The sequence below is a fragment of the Monodelphis domestica genome, chromosome 7, assembly GCF_027887165.1.
Source record: "Monodelphis domestica isolate mMonDom1 chromosome 7, mMonDom1.pri, whole genome shotgun sequence".
Classification (NCBI taxonomy): Eukaryota; Metazoa; Chordata; class Mammalia; order Didelphimorphia; family Didelphidae; genus Monodelphis; species Monodelphis domestica.
Genome location: NC_077233.1, coordinates 170,684,382 through 170,712,215, shown reverse-complemented (window position 1 = coordinate 170,712,215; position 27,834 = coordinate 170,684,382). Strand labels below are relative to the sequence as shown.

The following is a 27,834-nucleotide window of genomic DNA, read 5'->3' as shown; positions in this document are numbered from 1 at the left end:
ATGCATAAATGCATATACATGTGTATGTATATATATATATATACATGACTAGAGCTAAAAAAGAAAAGAGGTTATGACTAAAAGAAATGGGAAAAGAAACAAATGGGGGTAAATTTATATGTCACAAAGAAGCTCAAGGCAGGAGGGGGGAGAACATCGATACACTGGAAGGGTAAAGAGGTTGGAGATAGGAAATACTCAACTCTTACATACTTTGAAACTGACCCAAAGAGGGAAGAACAATACAATCCATTGGGGAAGAGAATAGATTTGCGCCCTATAGGGGAGTAGAAGGGTAAAAAAAGGACTGGTGGGGAGGGAAGCAGTACAAGGAAGGGAGAGGGTGAGGGGGGGAATTTTAAAAAGACTACAGGGGAAAATAAGGGAGGGAATAAGAAGGGAGGGGGGTAGAAAGGGAAGTAAAATAAGGGTGGTAATAGGGGGACTGATTGTAAACAAACATTGGTGTAGAAGGAAATAGCAAAAGAAGAAAAGCCAGGACCAGGAGTAGAAATCAAAATACTGGGAAATACACAGCTAGTAATCATAACTCTGAATGTGAATGGAATGAACTCACCCATAAAAAGCAAGCGAATAGCAGAGTGGATTAGAATCCAAAACCCTACCATATGCTGTCTGCAAGAAACACACATGAGGAAGGTAGATACGCATAATAAAGTAAAAGGATGGAGCCAAACCTATTGGGCATCAAATGATAAAAAGAAGGCAGGAGTAGCAATCATGATATCGGACAAAGCCAAAGTAAAAATAAATCTAGTTAAAAGAGATAGTGAATGTAATTACATCCTGATAAAAGGCAGTATAGACAACGAGGAAATATCTGTACTCAATATGTATGCACCAAATGGCAGAGCATCCAAATTTTTAAAGGAAAACTAGAGGAGCTCAAGGATGAAATAGATAGAAAAACTATACTAGTGGGAGATCTGAACCTTTCCCTATCCGAACTAGATAAATGAAATCAAAAAATAAATAAGAAAGAGGTGAGAGAAGCAAATGAAATCTTAGAAAAACTAGAGTTAGTAGACATATGGAGAAAAATAAATAGGGACAAAAAGGAATACACCTTCTTTTCAGCAGTACATGGTACATTCACAAAAATTGACCATGTACTAGGGCACAAAATCATTGCAAACAAGTGAAAAAGGGCAGAAATAATAAATGCAACCTTCTCAGACCACAATGCAATAAAAATAATAATTAGTAAGGGTACATGGATAGATAAATAAAAAATTAATTGGAAATTAAACAATATGATTCTCCAAAACCAGCTACTTAAAGAACAAATTGTAGAAATAATTAATAACTTCATTGAAGAAAATGACAATGGTGAGACATCTTTTTAAAACCTATGGGATGCAGCCAAAGCAGTACTCAGGAGGAAATTTATATCCTTGAGTTCATATGTAAACAAATTAAGAAGGGCAGAGGTCAATGAATTGGGCATGCAAATTAAAAAACTAGAAAGTGAACAAATTAAAAACCCTCAGATGAAGACTAAATTAGAGATCCTAAATATCAAAGGAGAAATTAATAAAATTGAAAGTCAAAGAACTATTGATTTAATAAATAAGACTAGAAGCTGGTACCTTGAAAAAACAAATAAAATAAACAAAATACTAGTCAATCTAATCAAAAAAAGGAAAGAAAAAACCAAATTGACAGTATCCAAGATGAAAAGGGAGACCTCACCTCTAATGAAGAGGAAATCAAGGCAATCATTAAAAACTACTATGCCCAATTATATGGCAAAAAATATGGCAATATAAGTGATATGAATGAATACTTACAAAAATATAAATTGCCTAGGCTAAAAGAAGAAGAAATAAATTACCTAAACAACCCCATATCAGAAAAAGAAATTGAACAAGCCATCAAAGAACTCCCTAAGAAAAAATCCCCAGGTCCAGACGGATTCACAAATGAATTCTATCAAACATTCAAAGAACAGCTAACCCCAATACTATACAAACTATTTGACAGAATAATCCAAGAAGGGGTTCTACCAAATTATTTTTAGGACACAAACATGGTACTGATCCCAAAGCCAGGCAGGTCAAAAACAGAGAAACAAAACTATAGGCCAATCTCCCTAATGAATATAGAGGCAAAAATCTTAAATAGGATACTAGCAAAAAGACTCCAGCAAGTGATCAGAAGGATCATTCACCATGATCAAGTAGGATTCATACCAGGGATGCAGGGCTGGTTCAACATTAGGAAAACCATCCACATAATTGACCACATCAACAAGCAAACTAGCAAGAACCACATGATTATCTCAATAGATGAAGAAAAAGCATTTGATAAAATACAACACCCATTCCTATTAAAAACACTAGAAAGCATAGGAATAGAAGGGTCATTCCTAAAAATAATAAAGAGTATATATCTAAAACCATCAGCTAATATCATCTGCAATGGGGATAAACTAGAGGCATTCCCAATAAGATCAGGAGTGAAACAAGGATGCCCATTATCACCTCTACTATTTGACATTGTACTAGAAACACTAGCAGTAGCAATTAGAGAATATAAAGGAATTGAAGGCATCAAAATAGGCAAGGAGGAGACTAAGTTATCACTTTTTGCGGATGACATGATGGTCTACTTAAAGAATCCTAGAGATTCAACCAAAAAGCTAATTGAAATAATCAACAACTTTAGCAAAGTGGCAGGATACAAAATAAACCCACATAAATCATCAGCTTTTCTATATATCTCCAACACAGCTCAGCAGCAAGAACTAGAAAGAGAAATCCCATTCAAAATCACCTTAGACAAAATAAAATACCTAGGAATCTATCTCCCGAGACAAACACAGGAACTATATGAACACAACTACAAAACACTCGCCAAACAACTAAAACTAGACTTGAGCAAATGGAAAAACATTAACTGCTCATGGATAGGACGAGCCAATATAATAAAAATGACCATCCTACCCAAACTTATTTATCTATTTAGTGCCATACCCATTGAACTACCAAAATACTTCTTCACTGATTTAGAAAAAACCATAACAAAGTTCATTTGGAAGAACAAAAGATCAAGGATATCCAGGGAAATAATGAAAAAAAAACACATATGATGGGGGCCTTGCAGTCCCTGACCTTAAACTATATTACAAAGCAGCAGTCATCAAAACAATTTGGTACTGGCTAAGAAACAGAAAGGAAGATCAGTGGAATAGACTGGGGGAAAGCGACCTCAGCAAGACAGTATACGATAAACCCAAAGATCCCAGCTTTTGGGACAAAAATCCACCATTCAACAAAAACTGCTGGGAAAATTGGAAGACAGTGTGGGAGATTAGGTTTGGATCAACACCTCACACCTTACACCAAGATAAATTCAAAATGGGTGAGTGACTTAAACATAAAGAAGGAAACCATAAGTAAATTGGGTAAACACAGAATAGTATACATGTCAGACCTTTGGGAGGGGAAAGGCTTTAAAACCAAGCAAGACATAGAAAAAATCACAAAATGTAAAATAAATAATTTTGACTACATCAAACTAAAAAGCTTTTGTACAAACAAAACCAATGTAACTAAAATCAGAAGGGAAACAACAAATTGGGAAAAAAATCTTCATAGAAACCTCTGACAAAGGTTTAATTACTCATATTTATAAAGAGCTAAATCAATTGTACAAAAAATCAAGCCATTCTCCAATTGGTAAATGGGCAAGGGACATGGATAGGCAGTTCTCAGATAAAGAAATCAAAACTATTAACAAGCATATGAAGAAGTGTTCTAAATCTCTTATAATCAGAGAGATGCAAATTAAAACAACTCTGAGGTATCACCTCACACCTAGCAGATTGGCTAACATAACAGCAAAGGAAAGTAATGAATGCTGGAGGGGATGTGGCAAAGTAGGGACATTAATTCATTGCTGGTGGAGTTGTGAACTGATCCAACCATTCTGGAGGGCAATTTGGAACTATGCCCAAAGGGCGACAAAAGAATATCTACCCTTTGATCCAGCCATAGCACTGCTGGGTCTGTACCCCAAAGAAATAATGGACAAAAAGACTTGTACAAAAATATTCATAGCTGCGCTCTTTGTGGTGGCCCAAAACTGGAAAATGAGGGGATGCCCATCAATTGGGGAATGGCTGAGCAAATTGTGGTATATGTTGGTGATGGAATACTATTGTGCTAAAAGGAATAATAAAGTGGAGGAGTTCCATGGAGACTGGAACAACCTCCAGGAAGTGATGCAGAGCGAGAGGAGCAGAACCAGGAGAACATTGTACACAGAGACTAATACACTGTGGTATAATCGAACGTAATGGACGTCTCCATTAATGGCTTTACAAAGTCCCTGAACAAACTACGAGAAAAAAAAAACAACTATCCTCAAGCAGAGGACAAACTGAGGGAGTAAAAACACTGTGGAAAAGTAACTGCCTGACTACAGAGGTTGAGGGGATGTGATTGAGGCGAGATGCTAAATGAGAGCCCTAATGCAAATTCCAACAACAAGGAAATGGGTTCAGAGCAAGGACACATGTGATACCCAGATGAATCGCGCCTCCGGTAGGGAAGGGGTGGCGGGGGGCTTGGGGGGAAGAAAAGAAAATGATCTGTTTCCAATGAACAATGTATGAAAATGACCAAATAAAATAATGTTTTAAAAACTTAAAAAAAAAAAAGTTAAAAAGAGTGTTAATGATCCCCAGCATTTCTGTCAGCCACTTTATATCTTGAACTTAAATGGTGCTTCATGCCACAAGAACTGGTCAAAGAAGAGAGGGTCAGAGATAAGTTTTCAGTTAAATTACAAGTTCACTATGTTAAATTTTTTATGGTTGGACTAAATCTTAAATTGGTGGTTGCCAGGGATTTAATTTCTAAATCCCAAAATGAATTATTCACGTAAATGGAATTTATGATAGTTTTTATTTACAATAGAAGGAAGATATTAAGGAAGAGAGAAAAGGGAAGAGAGAAAGTTCTGGCTTCCTCTGAGCTGGGTAGAAATTCTAAGCAACAATCAGGGGAAAGGAGTTTCAAGACGATTAGGCCTTTCTTGGAGGTTTACACCTCCAGAAAGGCAAGGGAACTAAGTCAGCATTTCACTCACTACACAGATCATCTAAAAGGAAATCAGTCTGAGGTCTCTTGCATGAGCTCCTCCAGAGGTCCAGTTCCACGGCCAAGTCTCTTCATTCCAAATCTGAGTGTCTATTGTCCAGTCTCTCCTCAAGTGTCTGTCTTCCAGTCCAACTCCGAGTGACAGATTCCAGTCTCTTCTCTGAGTGAGTCTTCTTCACTCCAAGCCCAAGTGACTGATCTTGATTCCAGTCCAACTCCGAGTGACTGAATCTTGATTGAATGATCATGTGCCTCTGTTTCCTCTATTTAAAGATCTTTTTCTCTTGTGTCACCTCCCCTAAATTTTATGTCTACCAATCACAGCAGACGCTCCTCTCCAGGACTGCCAACTCAATGTATGAAATGGGTGTTCCCTCCTTTTGTGGTTAGTTAACACCTTTTGTGGTTAGTTAACACCTTTTTGTAGTTAAAATGGGTAGATCTACTTTAAATTCTGAGTTAACACTTTGGGGATTAAAATCTAAAAATAGACAGGGGATTACAGTTCAATCTTCCCAATAAAGGAAGAGCTAAGTACCCTCATTGTTACAATCAGGAGATAGTGAAATCCAATTTTCACAACTGAGTCCTAAGCTCATGAAATATGTGCTTTCTGTATCTGGTAGCTTCTCCCTGGGATATGGTTCCAAAAATAGGGGGGAAATAGAAAGGTGGATATTGGGATGTTTCTGCCTTATCTAGTTTCAAGAGGAAGATGTGCATTACATTCATACTACACTGAAAATACCACACAGAACTGTTACGTTATTAGTGACAAAGCCACTTTTTTTTTTAACATTCACTCATGTATTTGGTCATAACACTTATATAAAGCACTATAGGGAATATAAAGGTGAATAATATACAATCCCTAGTTTTAAAGGGAAATGTAAAATATACACAAATAACTACCGTCAAACTTTTCAACAAGCTATTAAGGGTCAGTAATTTACCTCCAATTTCTTGCCTGGTGCTATTTATGTATTTGCCTACTTTGACTTAAACCCTGTTAAGATCTGGTCTTCTGTGCATCCTTCCTGGCTTGCTAAATTGTCTTTTTGCTTGCTTTTGTCTTAGATTCATGCTTGTGATGTTGGTGAAATATATCCAAGTTTTTAGCAGGAATAAGGAGCATGTGCAAGTTTGGGGGGTTCTTTTGGAATGCCAGAGTCCCCAGGGACCAGGTTCCATGTTCCCCTATTGCTCATCTTGTCATCATTTGTCAACATCAGAGAGGTCTCACTGCCCTTCTAGAATAAGAATAGGGGGATGGGGGTGGTACATTGGAGGCCCACAATAGGGAATTAATTATTTCTAAGAATATAAGTAATTAATAAAACAGATTAGGCAGAAAGCTGATGCCCAATACAGAATATTACAGATCCAGTAAGCAGAATAGATAACTGTTTAATCTGCAGTTCATGCTTGACAAATACTGAAACTACAGGTTTTGCAGTGGATATTAACTAGTGCTAACTAGAAATGCAAGATTTCAGAGTATGAGGATCCTGTTCCTATTCTTCTTCTTCACTTCTGCTGTCCTCCCCCAACCAGCCTATCTTGCTTTCTTCTCTTTACAACTGGGTACAATTGGCTGGCACATTAGCCCACCTCAAGGAGACTTCTGCTGCCCTCTTCTGAAAGCATGGAGATATAAAGGACCTGTGATTTAGCTGCTTTCCTTGCCAGGCTAGATTATAACTACAATACAAGGAAGTAAATAAGTCATATAAATAAGGTATGGCTTTTGACCTGGGCTTGAAGGATGTATGAATTATAATAGAAATGGGGGGGGCAGGGTATGGGATTTAGGGGGAGAAGGGGAAGGAGATCAGTATTATAGGCATGGGTGGCTCAGTGGATTGAGAGCCGGGCCCAGAGACAGGAGGTCTTGGGTTCAAATTTGGCTTCAGACACTTCCTAGCTGTGTGACCCTGGGCAAATCTATAAGGGGGCAGCTGGGTAGCTCAGAGGATTGAGAACCAGGCCTAGAGACGGGAGGTCCTAGGTTCAAATCCGGCCTCAGCCACTTCCTAGCTGTGTGACCCTGGGCAAGTCACTTGACCCCCATTGCCTAGCCCTTACCACTCTTCTGCCTTGGAGCCAATACACAGTATTGACTCCAAGATGGAAGGTAAGGGTTTTAAAAAAACAAACAAACAAACAAAAATTTATTAAATGCTTACATATGCCAGGCATTGTGTTAAGTGTTAGGTACAAAAGAAGCAAAAGACAATTCTTGCTCTCAAGGAGCTCACAATCTAATGGGGGAAGACAAGATGCAAATAACTATGTGCAAGCAAGTTATTTATAGGATAAACTAGAAATAATCAACAAAGGAAAGACACTAGAATTAGGAGAGATTAGAGAAGGTTTCCTATATAAAGTAGAATTTTGACTGGGAATTGAAGGAAGCCAGGGAAACCAGAAGGCAGAGATGAGGAAGGGAAACATTCCTTAAATGTCAGAGTGAAAAAGCAGAGTGGGGAAACAGAGTATGTTGTTCTAAGTAGCAGCAAGAAGGTTAGTTGTCACAGAATCCCAAAGTATATGGGGTGTAAGAAGACTGGAAAGGTGACTAGGTTATGAAGAGCTTTGAACACCAGACAGAGAACTTTATATTTGATCCTAGATGTATAGAGATCCACTGGAGTTTTGTTAAGTAGAGGAGTGATGTGGTCAGGCCTGTACTTTAGAAAGATTACTTTGACAACTAAATGGAGGATAAACTGGAGTAGGGAGAGACTTGTGGCAGGGAGAACAACCATTAAGCTACTGTAGTCCAAGTGTGAAGTGATGAAGGACTGTGTCAGGGTGGTGGCAGCATCACAGGAGAAGATTACTTACTTCAGAGATGTTAACAAGGGTAAAATCTACAGGTTTTGGCAACAGAGTAAATATGCGGGATGAGAGAGAAAGTGAGCTGAGGATAATATCTAGGTTATGAGTCAAAATTACTGGAATATGATGGTGCCTTTGATAATATGGAAATTTGGAGGGAAGGGGAGAGGGAAGAGTTTCAGGGAAAAGATAATGAGTTTAGTTTTGGGTAGGTTGATTTTAAGATGTCTGTAGGACATCCAATTCAAGTATCTAATATGCAGTTGGAGTTTGTGAGACTGGAGATCAGCAGTGAGGAAAAGGATAGAGAAATAGTTTTGAAAATCATGAGCATAGAGATGATCATTGAATCCATAGGAAGAGTAAGCACTGGCCATTAGATCTGGCAACGAATAAATCAATGATAACTTTAATGGGCAGATAGGTAGCTTAATGCATGGTGCACCAGGTCTGGAAATGAGAGGTCTTGATTTCAAATGTGGCCTCAGACACTTCCTAGCTGGGTAACACTGGGTAAGTCACTTAACTCCAATTGTCTAACCCTCACCACTTTTCTGCCTTGGAAATCATACTTAGTATCAATTCTAAAACAGAAGGTAAAAATTTTAAAAAGGAAAGCAATGCAACTTTGGAGAGGGAAATTTCAGTTGAATGATGAGGTCAGAAGCTGGACTGGAGACTTAAGAATTAAGAAAAGGAAAGGAAATGGAAGAACCTATTATAAACAATCTTCTCAAATTTATCCACAAAAGGTAGGAGAGATATGGAACAGTGGTTAGTGGGGAGGGATGGATCAAGTGAGAGTTCTTTGAAGATAAGGGAAATTTGGGCATATTTGTAGGCAGCAGGGAAGCAGCCAATAGAGAGGGAAAGATTGAAAATAAGTGGAAGAGTGGGGATATTAACAATATCTGCTGGAGAAAGACAATCTGCTGGAGAAGACAGGATGGAAATAGGATCACTTGTGCATGTATAGGATGTGCCTTGGCAAGGAGAAGGGCTATCTCTTCATTTAAAACTACTATTTTAGGCTAAATGGGCAAGAGTGACAGAAGATATCTAGGTGATGTGAGATGAGGAAGAGAGAAGACAGAACTCTCAGGGACTGGTCTCAGTTTCTTTCAAGAAAAGATAAGGCAAGATGACATTCTCAGCCAAGAAGGTAGGGGGAAACACTATGAGAAATTTGAAGAGGGAAGAAAAGGTTTGGAAGAGCTACCATGGGTAAAGGTGTAGCTGGGGATGGTGACTAATCTATTTTAGCTGGATCATAGGGTATAGGTAGTGTATAAATGGGGATTTTGAGCCTTTGGACTTCATCTCCCAGAAGTCCCTTAGTATTTCCCAAAATTCCCTTTTCCTGCATCCCCACGTTTTTCATGATTGTATTTAAGTGGCTGGAACTCCTTTCTCTTTTCAGACCAGGCTGAATTCAGGCAGTTCTTTTGCTCTAGTTATTATTAATAAAGCTTTTGAAATATAATACTTAGTTTTAATGAATATTAATTTTAAAACTCATAGTAGGTAACAGGATATATGATGGGAGATAAGACAGAAAAGATAGGCTGGGATCACATTGTGCAGTGCTTTGAAGGGGGTGCAGTGGACCCTGGAGTCAGTAAAAACCTATGGTGAAATTAGGACTCGGACTCTTATTAGCTGTGTGACCCTTGACAAATCATTCAGCCTGTCTGCCTTGGTTTCCCCATCTATAAAATGGGGATAATAATAGCATTTACCAGATAATAGTAAAGTACTTAGAACAGTGCCTGGTATATAGTAAGTTTAGTATAAATGTTAGTTCTAGTAGTAGTAGTAGCAGCAGCAGCAGCAGCAGCAGATTGTAGAGTGCCTTAAATGAAAGATTAAATATTCTGGACTTCATTTGATAGGCAATAAGGAACCAAAGAAAATGTTATGAGCAAGGGAGAAAAGATCACAGTTTTGCTTTGAGATATTAATCTACTGTGATGTAGATAGGTTTATGGTGGGAGAGGTAGGAGTAAAGGAAGTAGGGTAGCCATTTTAGAGAATCTAAAATCATTTATGTAACTTTACTTGCTCTATGAGGTTTCAGGTATTGTCTTGGGTAGAAAGAAAAATATGATCATTAAGATTAACTGGATTGAATTAATTGCTGGAAAGACTAAAACACAGCAATGTAAATAAACTTGTAAAATTTTTTTTACATTAAGTAGTGACAAGGATGACTTCAAATCAAAGCAAGCAGATATTAATTCAGAACACTAAGACTCAGGCCTTTCTCATTCTGGCAGATTTTTTTCTTAGAATTATTGTTAAGACTTCACAATAAGGCTTAAAAAAATAAAGTCCAGGACTTCTGGTCAAGATGGAGGCTTAGAGGCAGCAAAAGTTCAGACCTCTGAAAACCCTTCCTTACCGATCACAAACTGAATGCTCCTAGGACACAGAAATTCAAACTGAACAACAGGAGAGACCCAGGGAACCCTCCTCCTGGACCTGGATCAAAAGGTACAGCCCCCCAAAAGCCAGAACCCTAAATCACTTGGATCTAAGGGGTAGGCAGAAGGAAGGTCCCAGGACCCATCTCCCCCAACCCAGAGTGCTGAGCCCGCGGCGGCAGCAGGGACCTCAGGGCCAACAAAAGGGCCTCAGGGCCAACTATTCTGAAGGACTCACCTTGAAAGCGACCTGAGCCAGTCTCCGGGGCACCCAATACAGACAGCAGAGAAACACAGAGAGAAGGGGGAAGCCTGTAGCCCCCTGGCTGGGTCGTTCCATCTGAGTCTCAAGGGAGGTTCCAGCTTTAGGGCACCAGCTGAACCTAATCCCACTAGGAACCCTCAGAGCTTCTGAAAGAACAGAAACCTCAGGGCTGGCAAAGGGGTTGCTGAAAGTAACCTGGGCCAGTCTCTGGGCATTCAACACAGACTGTAGAGGAGGAGTTTTTTTTGGTTCAGGGCTCATTCTGCCCACACCAGCTGAATTTAATCCCATCAGGAGTCCTCAGAACCCAGGGAGGCCACGACCCCTCCCCCCTTAGAGAGTAGGGTCTTCTGAAAGAACAGAAACCTCAGGGCCAGCAAAGGCACTGAGATACCTCGCGGACAGTGCTGTGCCAGGCCCAGAGCGTGAAAGTAAGGCAGCAGAGAAGCAACTGGAGGGAACTGAGAGTAGTAACTCGCAAAATGCCAGCAGGCAGGGGAGGACAGACCCTGGGCCTCCCTGGGAAGACAGAACAGCTGTGGAGAAAGGTCAATCTGCCTGGGGCTAAAGCCTCAGACCATCAGAAAGATACACGAAGAGCCAGTCCTCCTCACTCAGCCAGAGATGGAAAACAGTACAGAAGTACAAAAACCTCCAAACACCAAGAAAAACAAGAAGAAGGGGGTGACTTTGGACACATTTTATGGAGCAAAAATACAAAATACAGAGGGGACAGAAGTGGAAACACAAGCAAATGCTACGATACCCTCCAAAGGAAATGGAAACTCTCCACAAACTCTTGAAGAATTTAAATCAGAAATGATCAAAAATATGGAAGCCTTCAAGCAGGAAAAGTGGGAAATAATGCAAAAGGAATCTGACAATTTGAAGCATGAAAAAATGCAACTACAAAAACAGTTTGACCAAACTGAAAAGGAAAACCAGGCTTTAAAGGTCAGAATCAGGCAACTGGAAGACAATGATCTTGCATAAGAGCAAGAATTAATAGAGCAAAGCCAAAAGACCAAGAAATTAGAAGAGAACATAAAATATCTCACTGACAAGGTGATAGACTTGGAAAATAGAGGAAGGAGAGACAATCTGAGAATAATTGGCCTTCCAGAATAACCATAAATAAATAATAATCTTGACATTATAATACAAGATATAATCAAAGAAAACTGCCCAGAGATTCTAGAAGAAGGGGGAAATACAGGCATTGAAAGAGTTCACAGAACATCCTCTATACTAAATCCCCAAAAGACAACTCCCAGGAATGTAATTGCCAAATTCCAAAGCTTTCAAGCAAAAGAAAAAATCTTACAAGAAGCCAGAAAAAGACAATTTAGATATAAAGGAATGCCAATCAGGGTCACACAAGACCTTGCAATTTCCACTCTGAATGATCATAAGGCATGGAACATGATTTTCAGAAAGGCAAGAGAGCTGGGTCTTCAACCAAGAATCAACTCTCCATCAAAATTGACTCTATACTTCCAGGGAAAAGTTTGGGCATTCAACAAAATAGAAGATTTCCAAGTTTTTGCAAAGAAAAGACCAGAGCTCTGTGGAAAGTTCGATATCAAAAAACAAAGAGCATGGAATACCTTAAAAGGTAAATATGAAGGAAAGGAAAAAGGAGAAAAATATGATTTTTTTTCTTTTATTCAAACTCTCTTCTATAAGGACTACATTTATATCAATTTATATATATTAATATGTGGGGAAAATGTAATGTATAACTCAAAAATTATATGCATCATCAGAGTAGTAAGAAGAATCACACATAGGGAACATTTGGAGCATCAAGATGATATAGAGAAAGGGGGGGATAGAAAGGAAAAGGGAGAGGGGAATCATTGATAGTACTAAGATATACTCCAAGAAATAGGGGGGGAGAGAAAAAAACACCCCAAAAACCTAAATAGAATAATCTTTCTCACACAAAGATACACATGGGAAGGGGAGGGGAAGATAACTCCTATAAGAAAGAGAGGAAGAGAGTTTTTACTTATACTTTACTCTCAGTGAAATCAACTCTGAGAGGGAAGAGCATCCAGATCCATTGGGATCTTGAATTCTATCTTATCCAACAGGGGTAGGGAGAAGGGAAAACCAAGGGGGTAGGGGGGAAGGGAACACAAAAAGGTAGGGAAGGAGAGGGGGGAGGAGGAGGGAACAAAAAGTATGGTGCTAGAAAGGGAAACATATCAAGGAAGGGGTCTAGGGGGATTGGTTTAAAGTAAATCACTGGCTTAAAAGGTTATAGCTAAAGAAGAAAGGTCAGAATTAGGGGAGGATATCAAAATGCCAGGGAGTCCACAAGTGACAATCATAACTTTGAACGTGAATGGGATGAACTCACCCATAAAACGTAGACGAATAGCAGAATGGATTAGAATCCAAAACCCTACCATATGTTGTCTTCAAAAAACACACATGAGGCAGGTAGACACCCGCATGTGGATGGAGTAAGACCTTCTGGGCCTCAACTAATAGAAAGAAGGCAGGAGTTGCAATCATGATATCCGACAAAGCCATAGCAAAAATAGACATGATTAAAAGGGATAGGGAAGGTAATTATATTTTGTTAAAAGGGACTTTAGATAATGAGGAAATATCACTAATCAACATGTATGCACCAAATAGTATAGCACCAAAATTTCCAATGGAGAAACTAGGAGAATTGAAGGAAGAAATAGACAGTAAAACCATATTAGTGGGAGATCTGAAACAACCACTATCAAATTTAGATAAATCAAATAAAAAATAAATAAGAAAGAGGTAAAAGAAGTGAATGAAATCTTAGAAAAATTAGAGTTAATAGACATATGGAGAAAAATAAATAGGGACAACAAGGAATACACCTTCTTCTCAGTACCACATGGCACATTCACAAAGATTGACCATACACTAGGTCACAGAAACATGGCATACAAATGCAGAAAAGCAGAAATAATAAATGCAGCCTTTTCAAATCACAAGGCAATAAAAATAATGATCAGTATGGGTATATGGAAAAAAAATAAAAAATTAATTGGAAATTAAATAATATTTTACTCCAAAATCAGTTAGAGAACAAATCATAGAAACAATAATTTCATTGAGGAAAATGACAATGGTGAGACATCCTTTCAAACCTTTTGGGATGCAGCCAAAGCAGTAATCAGAGGTAAATTCATATTCCTGAGTGCATATATTAACAAACTAGGGAGGGCAGAGATCAATGAATTGGAAATGCAAATAAAAAACTTGAAAGCAAACAAATTAAAAACCCCCAGAAGAAAACCAAACCAGAGATCCTAAAAATTGAGGGAGAAATTAATAAAATCAAAAGTGATAGAACTAGTAAACTAATAAGTAAGACTAGAAGCCGGTACTTTGAAAAAACAAACAAAATAGACAAAGTACTGGTCAATCTAATTAAAAAAAGAAAGAAGAAAAGCAAATTAACAGCAACAGCATCAAAGATGAAAAAGGGGACCTTACCTCCAATGAGGAGGAAATTAAGGCAATCATTAAAATTACTTTGCCCAATTAAATGGCAATAAATATACCAATCTAGGCGATATGGACGAATATATACAAAAATATAAATTGCCTAGACTAACAGAAGAAGAAATAGAATTCTTAAATAATCCCATATCAGAAAATGAAATCCAACAGGCCATCAAAGTACTCCCTAAGAAAAAATCCCCAGGGCCTGATGGATTCACAAGTGAATTCTATCAAACATTCAAAGAACAGTTAATCCCAATACTATACAAACTATTTGACATAATAAGCAAAGAGGGAGTTCTACCAAACTCCTTTTATGACACAAACATGGTACTGATTCCAAAACCAGGCAGGTCAAAAACAGAGAAAGAAAAGTATAGACCAATCTCCCTAATGAATATAGATGCAAAAATCTTAAATAGGATACTAGCAAAAAGATTCCAGTAAGTGATCAGAAGGGTCATCCACCATGATCAAGTAGGATTTATACCAGGGATGCAGGGCTGGTTCAATATTAGGAAAACCATCCACATAATTGACCACATCAACAAGCAAACTAGCAAAAATCACCTGATTATTTCAATAGATGCAGAAAAAGTCTTTGATAAAATACAACACCCATTCCTATTAAAAACACTAGAAAGCATAGCTATAGAAGGGTCATTCCTAAAAATAATAAAGAGTATATATCTAAAACCATCAGCTAATATCATCTGCAATGGGGATAAACTAGAGGCATTCCCAATAAGATCAGGAGTGAAACAAGGATGCCCATTATCACCTCTATTATTTGACATTGTACTAGAAACACTAGCAGTAGCAATTAGAGAAGATAAAGGAATTGAAGGCATCAAAATAGGCAAGGAGGAGACCAAATTATCACTCTTTGCGGATGACATGATGGTCTACTTCAAGAATCCTAGAGATTCAACCAAAAAGCTAATTGAAATAATCAACAACTTTAGCAAAGTTGTAGGATACAAAATAAACCTGCACAAGTCATCAGCATTTCTAAATATTTCCAATACAGCTCAGCAGCAAGAACTAGAAAGAGAAATCCCATTCAAAATCACCTTAGACAAAATAAAATACCTAGGAATCTATCTCCTGAGACAAACACAGGAACTATATGAACACAACTACAAAACACTCGCCACACAACTAAAACTAGACTTGAGCAATTGGAAAAACATTAATTGCTCATGGGTAAGATGAGCCAATATAATAAAAATGACCATCCTACCCAAACTTATTTATCTATTTAGTGCCATACCCATTGAACTGCCAAAAAATTTCTTTACTGATTTAGAAAAAAACCATAACAAAGTTCATTTGGAAGAACAAAGGAACAAGGATATCCAGGGAAATAATGAAAAAAATACAAAGGAAGGGGGCCTTGCAGTCCCAGATCTCAAACTATATTACAAAGCAGCGGTCATCAAAAGAATTTGGTACTGGCTAAGAGACAGAAAGGAGGATCAGTGGAATAGACTTGGGGCAAGTGAACTCAGCAAGACAGTATCTTTTGGGACAAAAATCCAGTATTTGATAAAAACTGCTGGGAAAATTGGAAGACAGTGTGGGAGATTAGGTTTGGATCAACACCTCACACCCTACACCAAGATAAATTCAAAATGGGTGAATGACTTGAACATAAAGAAGGAAACTATAAGTAAATTAGGCAAATACAGAATAGTATACATGTCAGACCTTTGGAAAGGGAAAGACTTTAAACCCAAGCAAGACTTAGAAAGAGTCACAAAATGTAAAATAAATCATTTTGACTAGATCAAATTAAAAAGTTTTTGTACAAACAAAACTAATGTAACTAAAATCAGAAGGGAAGCAACAAATTGGGAAACAATCTTCATAAAAACCTCTGACAAAGGTTTAATTACTCAAATTTACAAAGAGCTAAATCAATTGTACAAAAAATCAAGCCAATCTCCAATTGATAAATAGGCAAGGGACATGAATAGGCAGTTTTCAGATAAAGAAATCAAAAATATTAATAAACACATGAAAAAGTGTTCTAAATCTCTTATAATCAGAGAGATGCAAATCAAAACAACTCTGAGGTATCACCTCACATCTAGCAGATTGGCTAACATGACAGCAGAGGAAAGCAGTGAATGCTGGAGGGGATGTGGCAAAGTAGGGACATTAATTAATTGTTGGTGGAGTTGTCAATTGATCCAACCATTCTGCAGGGCAATTTGGAACTATGTCCAAAGGGCGATAAAAGACTGTCTACCCTTTGATCTAGCCATAGCACTGCTGGGTTTGTACCCCAAGGAGATAATAAAGAAAAAGACTTGTACAAGAATATTCATAGCTGCACTCTTTGTAGTGGATAAAAATTGGAAAAGAGGGGATGCCCATCAATTGGGGAGTGGATGAACAAATTATGGTATATGTTGGTGATAGAATACTATTGTGCTCAAAGGAATAATAAAGTGGAAGAATTCCATGGAGACTGGAACAACCTCCAGGAAGTAATGCAGAGCGAGAGGAGCAGAACCAGGAGAACATTGTACACAGAGACACTGTGGTACAATCGAACGTAATGGACTTCTCCATTAGTGGCAATGCAATATCCCTGAACAATCTGCAGGGATCTAGGAGAAAAACACTATTCACAAGCAGAGGAGAAACTATGGGAGTAAAAACACTGAGGAAAAGCAACTGCTTGACTACAGGGGTTGAGGGGACATGTCTGAGGAGAGACTGTAAATGAACACTCTAATGCAAATACCAACACCATGGAAATGGGTTTGAATCAAGAACACATGTGATACCCAGTGGAATCACGCGTCAGCTATGGGAGAGGTGGGGGGGGGGGGAAGAAGGAAAAGAAAATGATCTTTGTCTCCAATGAATAATGTTTGGAAATGCTCAAATAAAAAAAGAAAAAAAAGAAAAAGAAAAATGAAGTCCAAAACAACCCATTCCTCTGAAGGAGTCTGGATTCAAGGTCTTTCTTACTGTCTTGGCTTTTTGTGTCATTAACCCATTCTTTCATCTCTAAGTAAGTGATAATTCAAGAAACTTTCTCAGAAAATTCTAGTAGAACTTCAGAGGTACAAACTGTTTTTTGACCCATGTACAGCTATACAGACATACATACATATACAGAAATAGTGCAAGTTTGGTTCCAGGCCACCACAATAAAGTGAATATTGCAATGAAGTGAGTCATATAAATTTTTTCATTTTTCCAGTGTATATAAAAGTTATGTTCATACTATATGGTAGTCTATTATGTGTGTAATAGTATTATGTCTAAAAAAAGTACATATCTTACTTTAAAAATACTTTATTGCTAAAAAGTGCTAACCATCATGTGGGTCTTCAGTGAGTTGTATTCTTTTGTTGGTGGAGGATCTTGCCTCATTGTTGATGGCTGCTGACTGATCAGATAGTTGCTGAAGATTGTGATATGGCAGTTTCTTAAAATGATGCAATAATAAGATTTGGTGCCTCAACTGAATCTTCATTTCTATGAAAGATTTCTCAAACAACTGTTTGATAGCATTTTGCCTATAGTAGAACTTCTTTCAAAATTGGATCCAATCCTCTCAAACCTTGCTGATGCTTTATCAATTATGTCTATGTAATATTTTTTAATACTGTTGTGCCACAGGGAATAGGGAAGCCCAAGGAGAGGAAGAGAGATGGGAGGACAGCTGGTAGGTGGAACAGTTGGAATATACACAACGTTTATCCATCAAGTTTACCATGTTATATGGTTATTGTTTGTGACACCCCAAAACAATTATAATAGTAACATCGAAGATCACTGATCACAGATAACCATAATAGATAAAATAATATTGAAAACATTAAACATTTTTTGAGCATTATTAAAATGTGACAGAGACAAGATGTGAGCACAGGTTGTTGGAAAAATGGTGCTGATAGGCTTGTTTGACACAGTGCAGCACACATTTTCAATTTACTTTAAAAATACATTATCTGCAAAGTGCAATAAAGTAAAGCACAATAAAATGAGGTATATCTCCATATGAAATTGTGAACTGAAGACTTCCTCACTGAACAAATGAAGGTAACTTTGTGAATGACTCATTGAATGAGGTATTATGTATTTGAGGACAGCTCCTTGTTAGGACACTATGAGAGCCATATTTTTTGCCATATTTCAGCAGGTATTCAAGGTCCCACAGTGAAAAGGCAATTCTAGCAGGACATACATAAGTTATGGCTATATACAAATTCATTCCAACTATATACTAGTTTAGGGGCTTTTCTCACATTAGTTTTTTTTACATTTTTTTAGTTTAGTTTTTCACATCAATGCCAAAGCATACAGCTATGTAATAACAAAAGGTTCAAGACTAAATGCTACTCCCCTGAAAGAATATTGCCTTGAGCAGAAGAGATGAACAAGAACAAACTATCATCTCTGCTGATGCTGACCTTCCCCCTTGGTAGTGTAGCACAATGACATACTCTGCTGATTTCCTGGCTTCGGATTCCCTACTATAAACTCTGTTTCCCATCTCTTTCCTAACATTTTATACTTGTTGCTCTGTTGATCTCTGCTTGACCCAGTATGTATTCTAAAGTACTCTTTGATCAGGACTTGAACCCTGTTTTGTTTTATCCAGAAAGGTTCTTTCCATTGCCCTACTAATAGTTACTTATATGAGTTGGTTCTCTACTCCTTTCTCTTACTGGAAGCTTCCGCAATTGTGGAGTTTCTTGCTGCCCTGCAAGCCCTCCACCAGGACCCAAAAGACCCTGATGTTACAGGAGTAGCTGAATAGATATCTCTTCATAGAAGTGCCATGCATTTAGAGCTCCTTGCAGAAGTAAAGAAGTGGTTTTACCAGCATGCAGAGTCGGTTATCCCATCTACACCTGAGGAAGTTTCATATTTCTTCAGTTGGGAAAGAACTTCAGTCCTTCTTGGCAAGTTGATCAATGCAGGGGAAAAACCCCCAAACCCCAAACTATGCAATTTGGGAGGAGATAGTTATAGTCAAAGACACATCCAAAATATGAAGGAACTATCTTAAAGAAGAAACAAGATGTACCCTCTTACTGTCCATATTTAGGAAGCCTTGAAACCAATCAGCAGTTCAATCAAAGCCTTATCTGCTGGGCACTATTTTTTCAATAGGTTCAACTTCATTATCACATACACTCCCAGAAATGGAGAGCAATGGAGAGATATACTGTTGTAAAAACCCAAGTTTGGCTCTTCTCCAGACTCTTAAGATTTGTACTTACTAAATCTCTATCAAAAGATTTTTAAACTCTTACCTTCTGTCTTAGAAGCAATACTAAGTATCAGTTCCAAATCAAAAGAGTGATGACTAGGCAATGAAAGTTAAATGACTTGCCCTGGATCACACAACTAAGTAAGGGCAGCCTTGAACCCGAGAACTTTCATCTCTAGGCCTTGTTCTCAATCCACTGAATCATATAGCTGCCCCACCTCAATAAAATTTAAAAGAGCTAAACTGTTAGCAGTAGTTTTGGTACATCTAAGTCAGGACAAATTAGCAAATTGTTATGATGTCTTTGCAGGGGTTCCTGAATCTCCTGTCAGTTGATACCAAAATCCTAAACTTAGCAACTTCTTTTTTTAATAATATTTTATTTTTTCCCATTGACATATAAAATCAACTTTTAACATTTGTCTTCTAAACTTTTGCATTCCAAATTTTCTCCCTCCCTCTCCTCTCTTCTTGAGATCACAAGCAATTTGATATAGGTTATACATGTGCAATCATGCAAAAACATATTTCCATACTAGTCATGTTGTGGAAGAAGATACATATAAAAAACCCCACAGAGAAAATAAAGTGAAAAATAGTAGGTTTTGTTTGATCTGCATTCAGACCCCATCAATTTTTTCTTTGGAGATGGACAGCATTTTTCATCATTAGTCCTTTGGAGTTGTTTTGGATCATTGTATTGCTGAGAATAATTCTAACTTAACAACTCTTGAACTCATTTAGGGTCAGGCCTAGAATGAGGATGCCCTGTTGGGTCAGTTATGGGAGAACTTTAGGGACTGCATGAAGCTGCCTGGGTGGAGGTGGCCCTGATGTCATCCAGTCTTATGCACCCTTACTTCCAAATCAAAAACACTTATTTCCAAAGCACTGACTGAACTCATTATTTGGTCTTTTCCACTGAGAAATTCAACACCTTGGATCACCCAAGAACCACCACATTCTACACCCATAGGCATCTTCCTCGTTGTCTAGTTTTAATTATCAAAAATGAGAATGTTTTGTCCTATGTTTTCCCTGTATGATGATAGAAACCACTCCCTAAGTTTGTCCTCCCCCAGACTCTGTTTTTCACATGTGTATGGAGTAAGCCATAGGTGTGGTAGGTATTTGTTTGTAGGTATGGAGGATTAAAAGGTGTGGGGTGGAGCTCTTACACACACACACTCTCTCTCTCTCTCTCTCTCTCTCTCTCTCTCTCTCTCTCTCTCTCTCTCTCTCTCTCTCTCTCTCTCTCTCTGTTGGTCTTCAAGGGCTTTGGTGTTCGAGGGCTTATGGGCTTGGGATTTCAGCTTAGGCATTTTTCTGGATAGGTGAGATTTTCTGTCCCCTTCCTTTATTTCCCTTTTTCATATATCTCTCCATTTTTATTAAAAATTAAATTGTTAAGAGCTACTAATGGACTCCTGTTTGAGAGTAAATTTTACAATGGTGACCACAATATTTCATTAATTTTATATTTAATAATTCTTATTTTCATTTATTACACATATCAAAAAGGAGCATTGGATGAAGTTGAACCAAGTTGCAGAATCTTCTTGCTGGTCTCATGCCACTTCTCTCTGCAAACTTACACACTTTCCTTATAACAGTACATCACCTATTCTAATAGTGAAGCTAATGAGCAGTCAGTTTTCAAGTTGTTGGCAAGTAGGAATAGCTATGTCTCAAGGCTGCCAGTTTATGGGTTGGGGACATACAGCAAACCACAGCTTCTAGTTATTCCATGGTCTTATTTAGAAACATTAAGGCTGGTGTTGATAATTTAGGAAGCGAGAAAGTAATATAATGGTAACAATAAAAAAAGAACTAGCATTTGTGTGAGTTTCTTGGGAGTTTGAATGTTGGTCCCCTGATGAAAGGAGCTTGGAAATAATGAACAAAAGAATTTAGAGTTTAGAAAGTTAAGTAGAGTGACTGAGTGAAGAAAATTATTTGTTTGTGTGAAATGAGAGAAAGAAGGACACTGAATTAAAATGCTGAGAGCCTGGGAAAATGTGGAGTTGGTCAGTATTGACTATTCATTAAACTTTGATTGAAAGAGTTTGGTCCTTGAGTCTCTGTTTCACAGCAAGTATACAAGGTTTAAAGAACAGTGAGAAGCTGGCTATTGAAATTTAGTTATTTATCTGAGTCTAACATTTTCTGAGTTCTTTCTAGGCTCTTTTGGAGAAGGAAGCATGTAGAAAGCACCAAATACACATGGGGTGTATATGTGTGATAGCATGTAACAGACCTTTAGGGCATTTGTAGAAAGATTATGTATTTTCCTAGATTGGAGCAATGTGAATCAGTGGAATGAGTTCTGAATGTGAAGTCAGCAGATCTAAATTCAGATCTTGGCTCTGCTGCTCAGCTATTAACCTCTTAGGACCTCAGTTTCCTTAGCTGTAAAGTGAAGGGGCTGGACTAGATGATCTCTTATCTTCTCTAGCTTTTTTTTAGCACTTTTTCTCAAAGGCTAACCTACAAGGTGGAAAACCTAGTCCAGAGGGGATAGATGGTAGCAGGGTGAGTTTTGGGCTAGTGTTAGTGGAAGAGGTAGGTCATAAAATTTTAGAAGGGTAATGGGTGTTGTGACAATGATTCAGTGGCTCCAGTGTTCTATTTTAAAAAATATGAGTCATCAAAAGAATATTTCACAGAGGAGAGGACATCTGAACTGGGTCCTGAAAGAAGTGAATGCATGCTAAGTATGGGTGACAGAATGAGTAACATTTCAGAGGCAGGTGGCATATAAATTTAGGGAGCAGCAAGTAGTTCAGATTGACTCTACTATAGAATCCACAAAGAGGAGTAGTATGAAATAAGGCTGAAAAGGTAAGTTGGAGCTAAATTATGGGGGACCCAAAATGCCAGGCTAGAGTCTGAAAGCTGTATGGCAAATAATGAGGAACAACAGATTTTTTCTGGGCAGAAGTGATGTGGTCAAAGCTGTATATTATGAAAATTGGTGGTGTTGGGTAAGATGGATTGAAAAGATTGGATGGGGGAAACGAGTAAAGAGATTATTGGAACAGTTCAGGAAAAGAATATTGAGGGCCTGAACTAGTGTGGAAATGATGAAAGTGGCAGAAGAATGACATTGACAGAATTTGGCAATTGACTGCATGTAGAGGATCAAGGCAGGGGAAAAGTTACAGATAACCTGAATATTTCCAACTTTGGTGAAAGCAAAAATGATGCTGTTAACAGAAATAGGAACAGGGACTGGTATGAAGGTAATAATAAGGAGCTTCAATTTGGAATACTAATCTTGACATATTAATATAGCATTCAGTATAGATACTCAGGAGACAGGTGTATAACCAGAAAATCAACAATTAATACCTTAATCAATGCTTGGAGAGTGATTTTTAGAATTTAAAAAATGTAACTGATTTATAGTAAGAATTTAGTCTCAGGTAAAATATTATGTATGCAACCAGATTAAGAATACAGTTCCAGGATAATACCTGAATTATAATTTCAAGTGTGTGTATTATTTGAGCAATTTTAAATGAGTTGTGTTAATCATAAGTAAGTTACTATGTGAATCATTAAGTGTTTCAATCCATTCAACAATGTACTCTGGGCAAGTCAGCTTATACAGGAAAGAGAGTGTCACCCACAGGCCCCAGGACTCCAGGAGTTCCTCAAAGCTCTGGAAATAGTCTCTCAGGCTTCTTGGACACCTTTTGTGGGGAGGTTGGAACAGATAGGAAACTATAAAAATGTTTTGCAAAATATCATCTCAGCTTTTGAACTTTTGAACCTTCAGACATCTGATCCTATGATTTGACTGTCACAATGAAGCCAGATCTTTACCTAGAATGGTTTCTCAATATCTTATTTTTATAGGTAGATATTTGAAATGTCTCTTTTCTACACAGCAATGCTTCAGATATTTGAAGATGGTTACTATGGACCCCTTGTCCTACCAAGTTTTCTAGTCTCTAGGCCAGATGTTTCCTTTAAGTGTTCTTTATTTGAAACAATTCTAGATTCTTGTAGTCTTTCTCCAGATTGTGTAATTGGAAATCTGTTACCCTAAAAACTGCATTACCCAGGAGCCCACTGACTTCCTATCATTATGTACTTCCTGTAGACAGAGGGTTAAAATTCAGTGGGGTTCCTGGTCCCACGCTCTTTGCAACTGTGGTGGTAAGCAGGGTTTTTGAACAGATAGATTAGCCATGGACACATGTTTTTATTTTGTTACTGTTTTATTCCTTTATTTCTAATGATCATTAATAAATCTCTTAAATATAATATTTTTATTATTTGAGAATAATTTTAATTTTTACAAGAGGTAGTCCAGTTTGTCAGTCCCATTTAAGATATGGCAACCAGAACTGGAAACAATCTTCAAGATAGTATGTGACATATACTGATTATTGTTCTCATCTACAAAATTAGGGAACTGAGTTCCAAGTTGCCTTCTAGGTCTCAATACTTTAAATGTCTTCCCACTCTGCTATTTCAACTCCACCCTCACACCCCTACCCCTCTTGTTTTTTGGCTGGATTCTATTAAAGGAAACTCCTACAAATGCAGATCTGTAAATATCCAGCAGTTTAGAGTCTCTGAGAGTATCCTGAAAGCACTAAGACCTTAAATTATTATCTTGTTATATTCCAGTACACCAAAGGAGACTTGATCTCTGCACTTCTTGTCTGTGAGGTCAGCACTATTTCCACTCTGCCACACTGCCTCTCACTTCTCAAATGTAGGAGTTTTTGTTCTTTTTTTCGTAATCTCTATTTTAATAACAAATTTCCACATAAGTTTTCCAAAGTTATATGATTCATGTTGTATCCCTCTCTTTTTCCCTCCCCCCTCCTGGAGTTGACAAGCAATTTGATATGGGTTATACATGTTTTATCACGCAAGGCATATTTCCATATTAGCCATTTTTTAAAACACTTACCTTCAACCTTAGAATTGGTATTATGTATTGGTTCTAAGGCAGAAGAGTGGTAAAGGCTAGGCAATGGGGGTTAAGTGACTTGCCCCGGGTCACACAGCTAGTAAATATTTGAGATCAAATTTGAACCCAGGATCTCCCATCTCTAGGCCTGGCTCTCATTCCACTCAGCTACCCAGCTGCCTCCATATTTATGCCTCTCCTAGCCTTCCAGCTGATTTCTGCAATGAGGGGGAAGATGACACAAGTGACCAATTTAGTGGGCCATCTCAACCAAGACAGTCTGCTTTTTACTAAGAACCAAAGGGCTCTCACTGATATCTTAAGGCCTATGACAGCATAGGGGTTATCTTTTGGTTCTCTTCAGTCACAAAAAAGAGCTTCTCTGTATTGAAGCTCTTCAACCATCTCCATGGATCACTCAAACTTCCATCCCATCAGGAAATGTCCACACTGCTCATATCACTGGGGAACTACTGCAAAATTCAGTTAATTCAGGCAGCAAATGCCACAGAAATGTAGCACGTGTATAGACAGAACACTGTAACATGAAAACATCACTGGCTAGTAGTTAATCAACTGAGAGTAGACAACTGTCACATAGCAAATTTAAGTCCTTAATGTTAACATATTTACACAGCTCTTTAGGGTTTATAACAAGCTTTCTTTTTTTCTCTTTGGCATATAGATACACTGGAAACATCAGTTACTTCTATACATGATCTGCCTACTTGTAAAGGAGGAAAGAGAACATTCTTTGACTTACCCAGATCACAAGGACATTCATGAGATGATCTATGCTTGTCCGTTTAAAGGTAGTCTTTCCACTGTTCTGCATTAATTTAGTATCCTGACCTAGGTCAAATATAGAAGCATTTTATAGGGTAACTGGTTTTATTCAGAACAACAAAGACAATGTAACAGGTCGAGGACCTGGGGAATGATCCTTGCCCAAAATACACACTATGAAGTCACATTTCTAAATTTAGTACCTACTATGTCTATAGAAGTTTCATACTTATTCCTCTCTACAGTTCTGAGAGCCTGATGTTTTCCATTGACAGGCATCTCAAGAAAAGAAGAACTTTTTTTTTGTAAGAGAATTTGACAGTGGGAACCACAAACTTTTGGGAAACATTCCCCAATGCACAGCCAATTCATTTCAAAAGTTCTAAGCCAGTGAAACAGCTTTCCCACAGTAGGTGAAGAAACAGCAGTATAAGAGCAAGGTTATTAGGAAGGGGAAGAGTAAGGGCAATGACAGTAGTAAGCAAGGGCTTGCTGACAATAGAGGTGATAATTAAGACTTCTGTAGTTATAGGGATGACAATAGAGGTGATAGTGAAGATTTCAGTAGTCAAAGGGCCATAAAACTATACATACCCATTTACCTAGCAATACCATCATGGGACTACATCCCCAAAAAATCAGAGATAAGGGAAAAGGACCTACTTGCACAAAAAATAGTTTTAGCAGCTCCCTTAGTAATGGCAAAGAGCTGGAAACTGAGTGGGTGCCCATCAATTGAGGAATGGATAAACAAGCTGTGGTATATAGTTTTTTTTCCACCTGCTGAAGCATATTTATTTTTATTTATTTTTAATATTTTTCCATGGTTACAAGATTAATGTTTTCTCTCTTCCCTCTTCCCTTCCCCCTCCTAGAGCCAACAAGCAATTCCACCAGTTTATACATGTCTTTTTACTCAAAACTTATTTCAATAATATTCATATTTAGAGTAATCTTTTAAAAACCACAACCACAAGTCATATACTTATATAAGCGGGTTAAAATCATATATTTTTCATTTTCATTTCTATTCCCATCGTTCTTTCTCTAGATGTGGTTAGCATTCTTTTTCATAAGTACCATAGGATTGTTCTTGATCATTGCATTGCTATTAGTAGCAGTCTGTTACCTGTGAGAGTTCCACAATGTTTTACTTTCTGTGTACAATGTTCTCCTGGTTCTGCTCATTTAACTCTGCATCAGTTCATTGAGGTCTTTCCAGGTCATATAGAAATCAACAGGTTCCTCATTCCTTATAGCACAATAGTATTCCATCACCATCATATACCACAATTTATTCAGCCATTCCCCAATTGTGGGACACCAACCACCTCATTTTCCAATTTTTTTGCCACCACAAAAAGCAAAGCTATACATATTTTTGTACAAACATTTTTTTATCTCTTTGGGTTACAAACCCAGTAGTAATATAGCTGTATTAAAGGGCATGCTATCTTTTAAGGCCCTTTGTTGCATAATTTCAAATTGCCTTCCACAATGGTTGGATCCATTCACAGCTCCACCAGCAATGCATTAGTGTGCCAAATTTGTCACATCCCCTCCAATATTTATTATTTTCCTTTATTGTCATTTGGTCAATCTGTTAGATGTGAGATGATACCTCAGAGTTTTGATTTGCATTTCTCTAATCAGGAGGGATTTGGAATACTTTCTCATGTGATTATTGTTAGTTTTGATTTCTTGTAAATTTGACTTAGTTCCTTATATACTTGGGAAATTAGACCTCTGTCAGATAATTTTGTTATAAAAATATTCCTGATTTTGTTGTTTTCCTTCTAATTCTGGTTGCATTGATTTTGTTGGTACAAACCCTTTATAATTTAATATAATCAAATTATTCATTTTATATCTTGTAATGTTCTCTATCACTTACTTGGTCTTAATTCCTTCTTTCCCCAAAGATCTGGCAGGTATACTATTCTATGTTTACCTAATTTATTTAGGATTTCACTCTTTATATGTAAGTCATTTACCCATTTTGAATTTATCTTGGTATATAGGGTGTAAGATGTCAATCTAAACCTAATTTTTCCCATACTGTTTTCCAATTTTCCCAGCAATTTTTGTCAAATAGTGAGTTCCTATTCCAAAAGCTGGAATCTTTGGGTTTATTGAACACTAGCTTGCTGAGACAATTTACCCCTAGTCTATTCCATTGATGTGCCCTTCCCTCTCTTAGCCAGTACCATTGTTTTGATGATCACTGCTCTGTAGTACAGTTTAAGATCTGGTACTCCTAGGCTCCCATCCTTCACATTTTTTTTTCATGAGTTCCCTTAATGTTCTTGATCTTTTGTTCTTCCCTTAACGTTCTTGATCTTTTGTTCTTCCACATAAACTTTATCATTTTTTCTAATTCTATGAAAAAAGTTTTTTGGTAGTTTGATAGGTATGGCACTGAAGAAGTAAATTAGTTTAAGTAGAATTGTTATTTTTATTATAATTAGCTCATCCTACCCATGAGCAATTAATGTTTTTCTAACTGTTTAGATCTAGTTTTATTTGTATGAAAAGTATTTTGTAGTTCTGTTCACATGATTCCTGAGTTTATCTTGGCAGATAAATTCCCAAATATTATATATTGTCTAGAGTGATTTTAAATGGAGTTTCTCTTTCTAGCTCTTGCTGCTGAGTCTTGTTGGAAACATATAGAAATGCTGATGATTTATGTGGGTTTATTTTGTATCCTTAAAACTTAGCAA

The 27,834-nt window shown here is 37.5% G+C and overlaps 1 protein-coding gene across 8 annotated transcripts in view; it reads right to left on the bottom strand.

Moving 5' to 3' along the window:
- The window catches only part of LOC100028308 (phospholipid-transporting ATPase FetA-like), a 266,846-nt gene that overhangs the window by 84,645 nt on the left and 154,367 nt on the right, over nucleotides 1-27,834 (bottom strand). For all 8 annotated transcript variants that reach the window (XR_008913609.1, XM_056806042.1, XM_007498811.3 and 5 more), the window contains one exon: nucleotides 25,089-25,177. Coding sequence is in view for 7 of the 8 variants with exons in the window: in XM_056806042.1 (XP_056662020.1) it covers nucleotides 25,089-25,177 (89 nt within the window). In the remaining variant the exon portion in view is untranslated. The remainder of the gene's footprint in view (nucleotides 1-25,088; nucleotides 25,178-27,834) is intronic.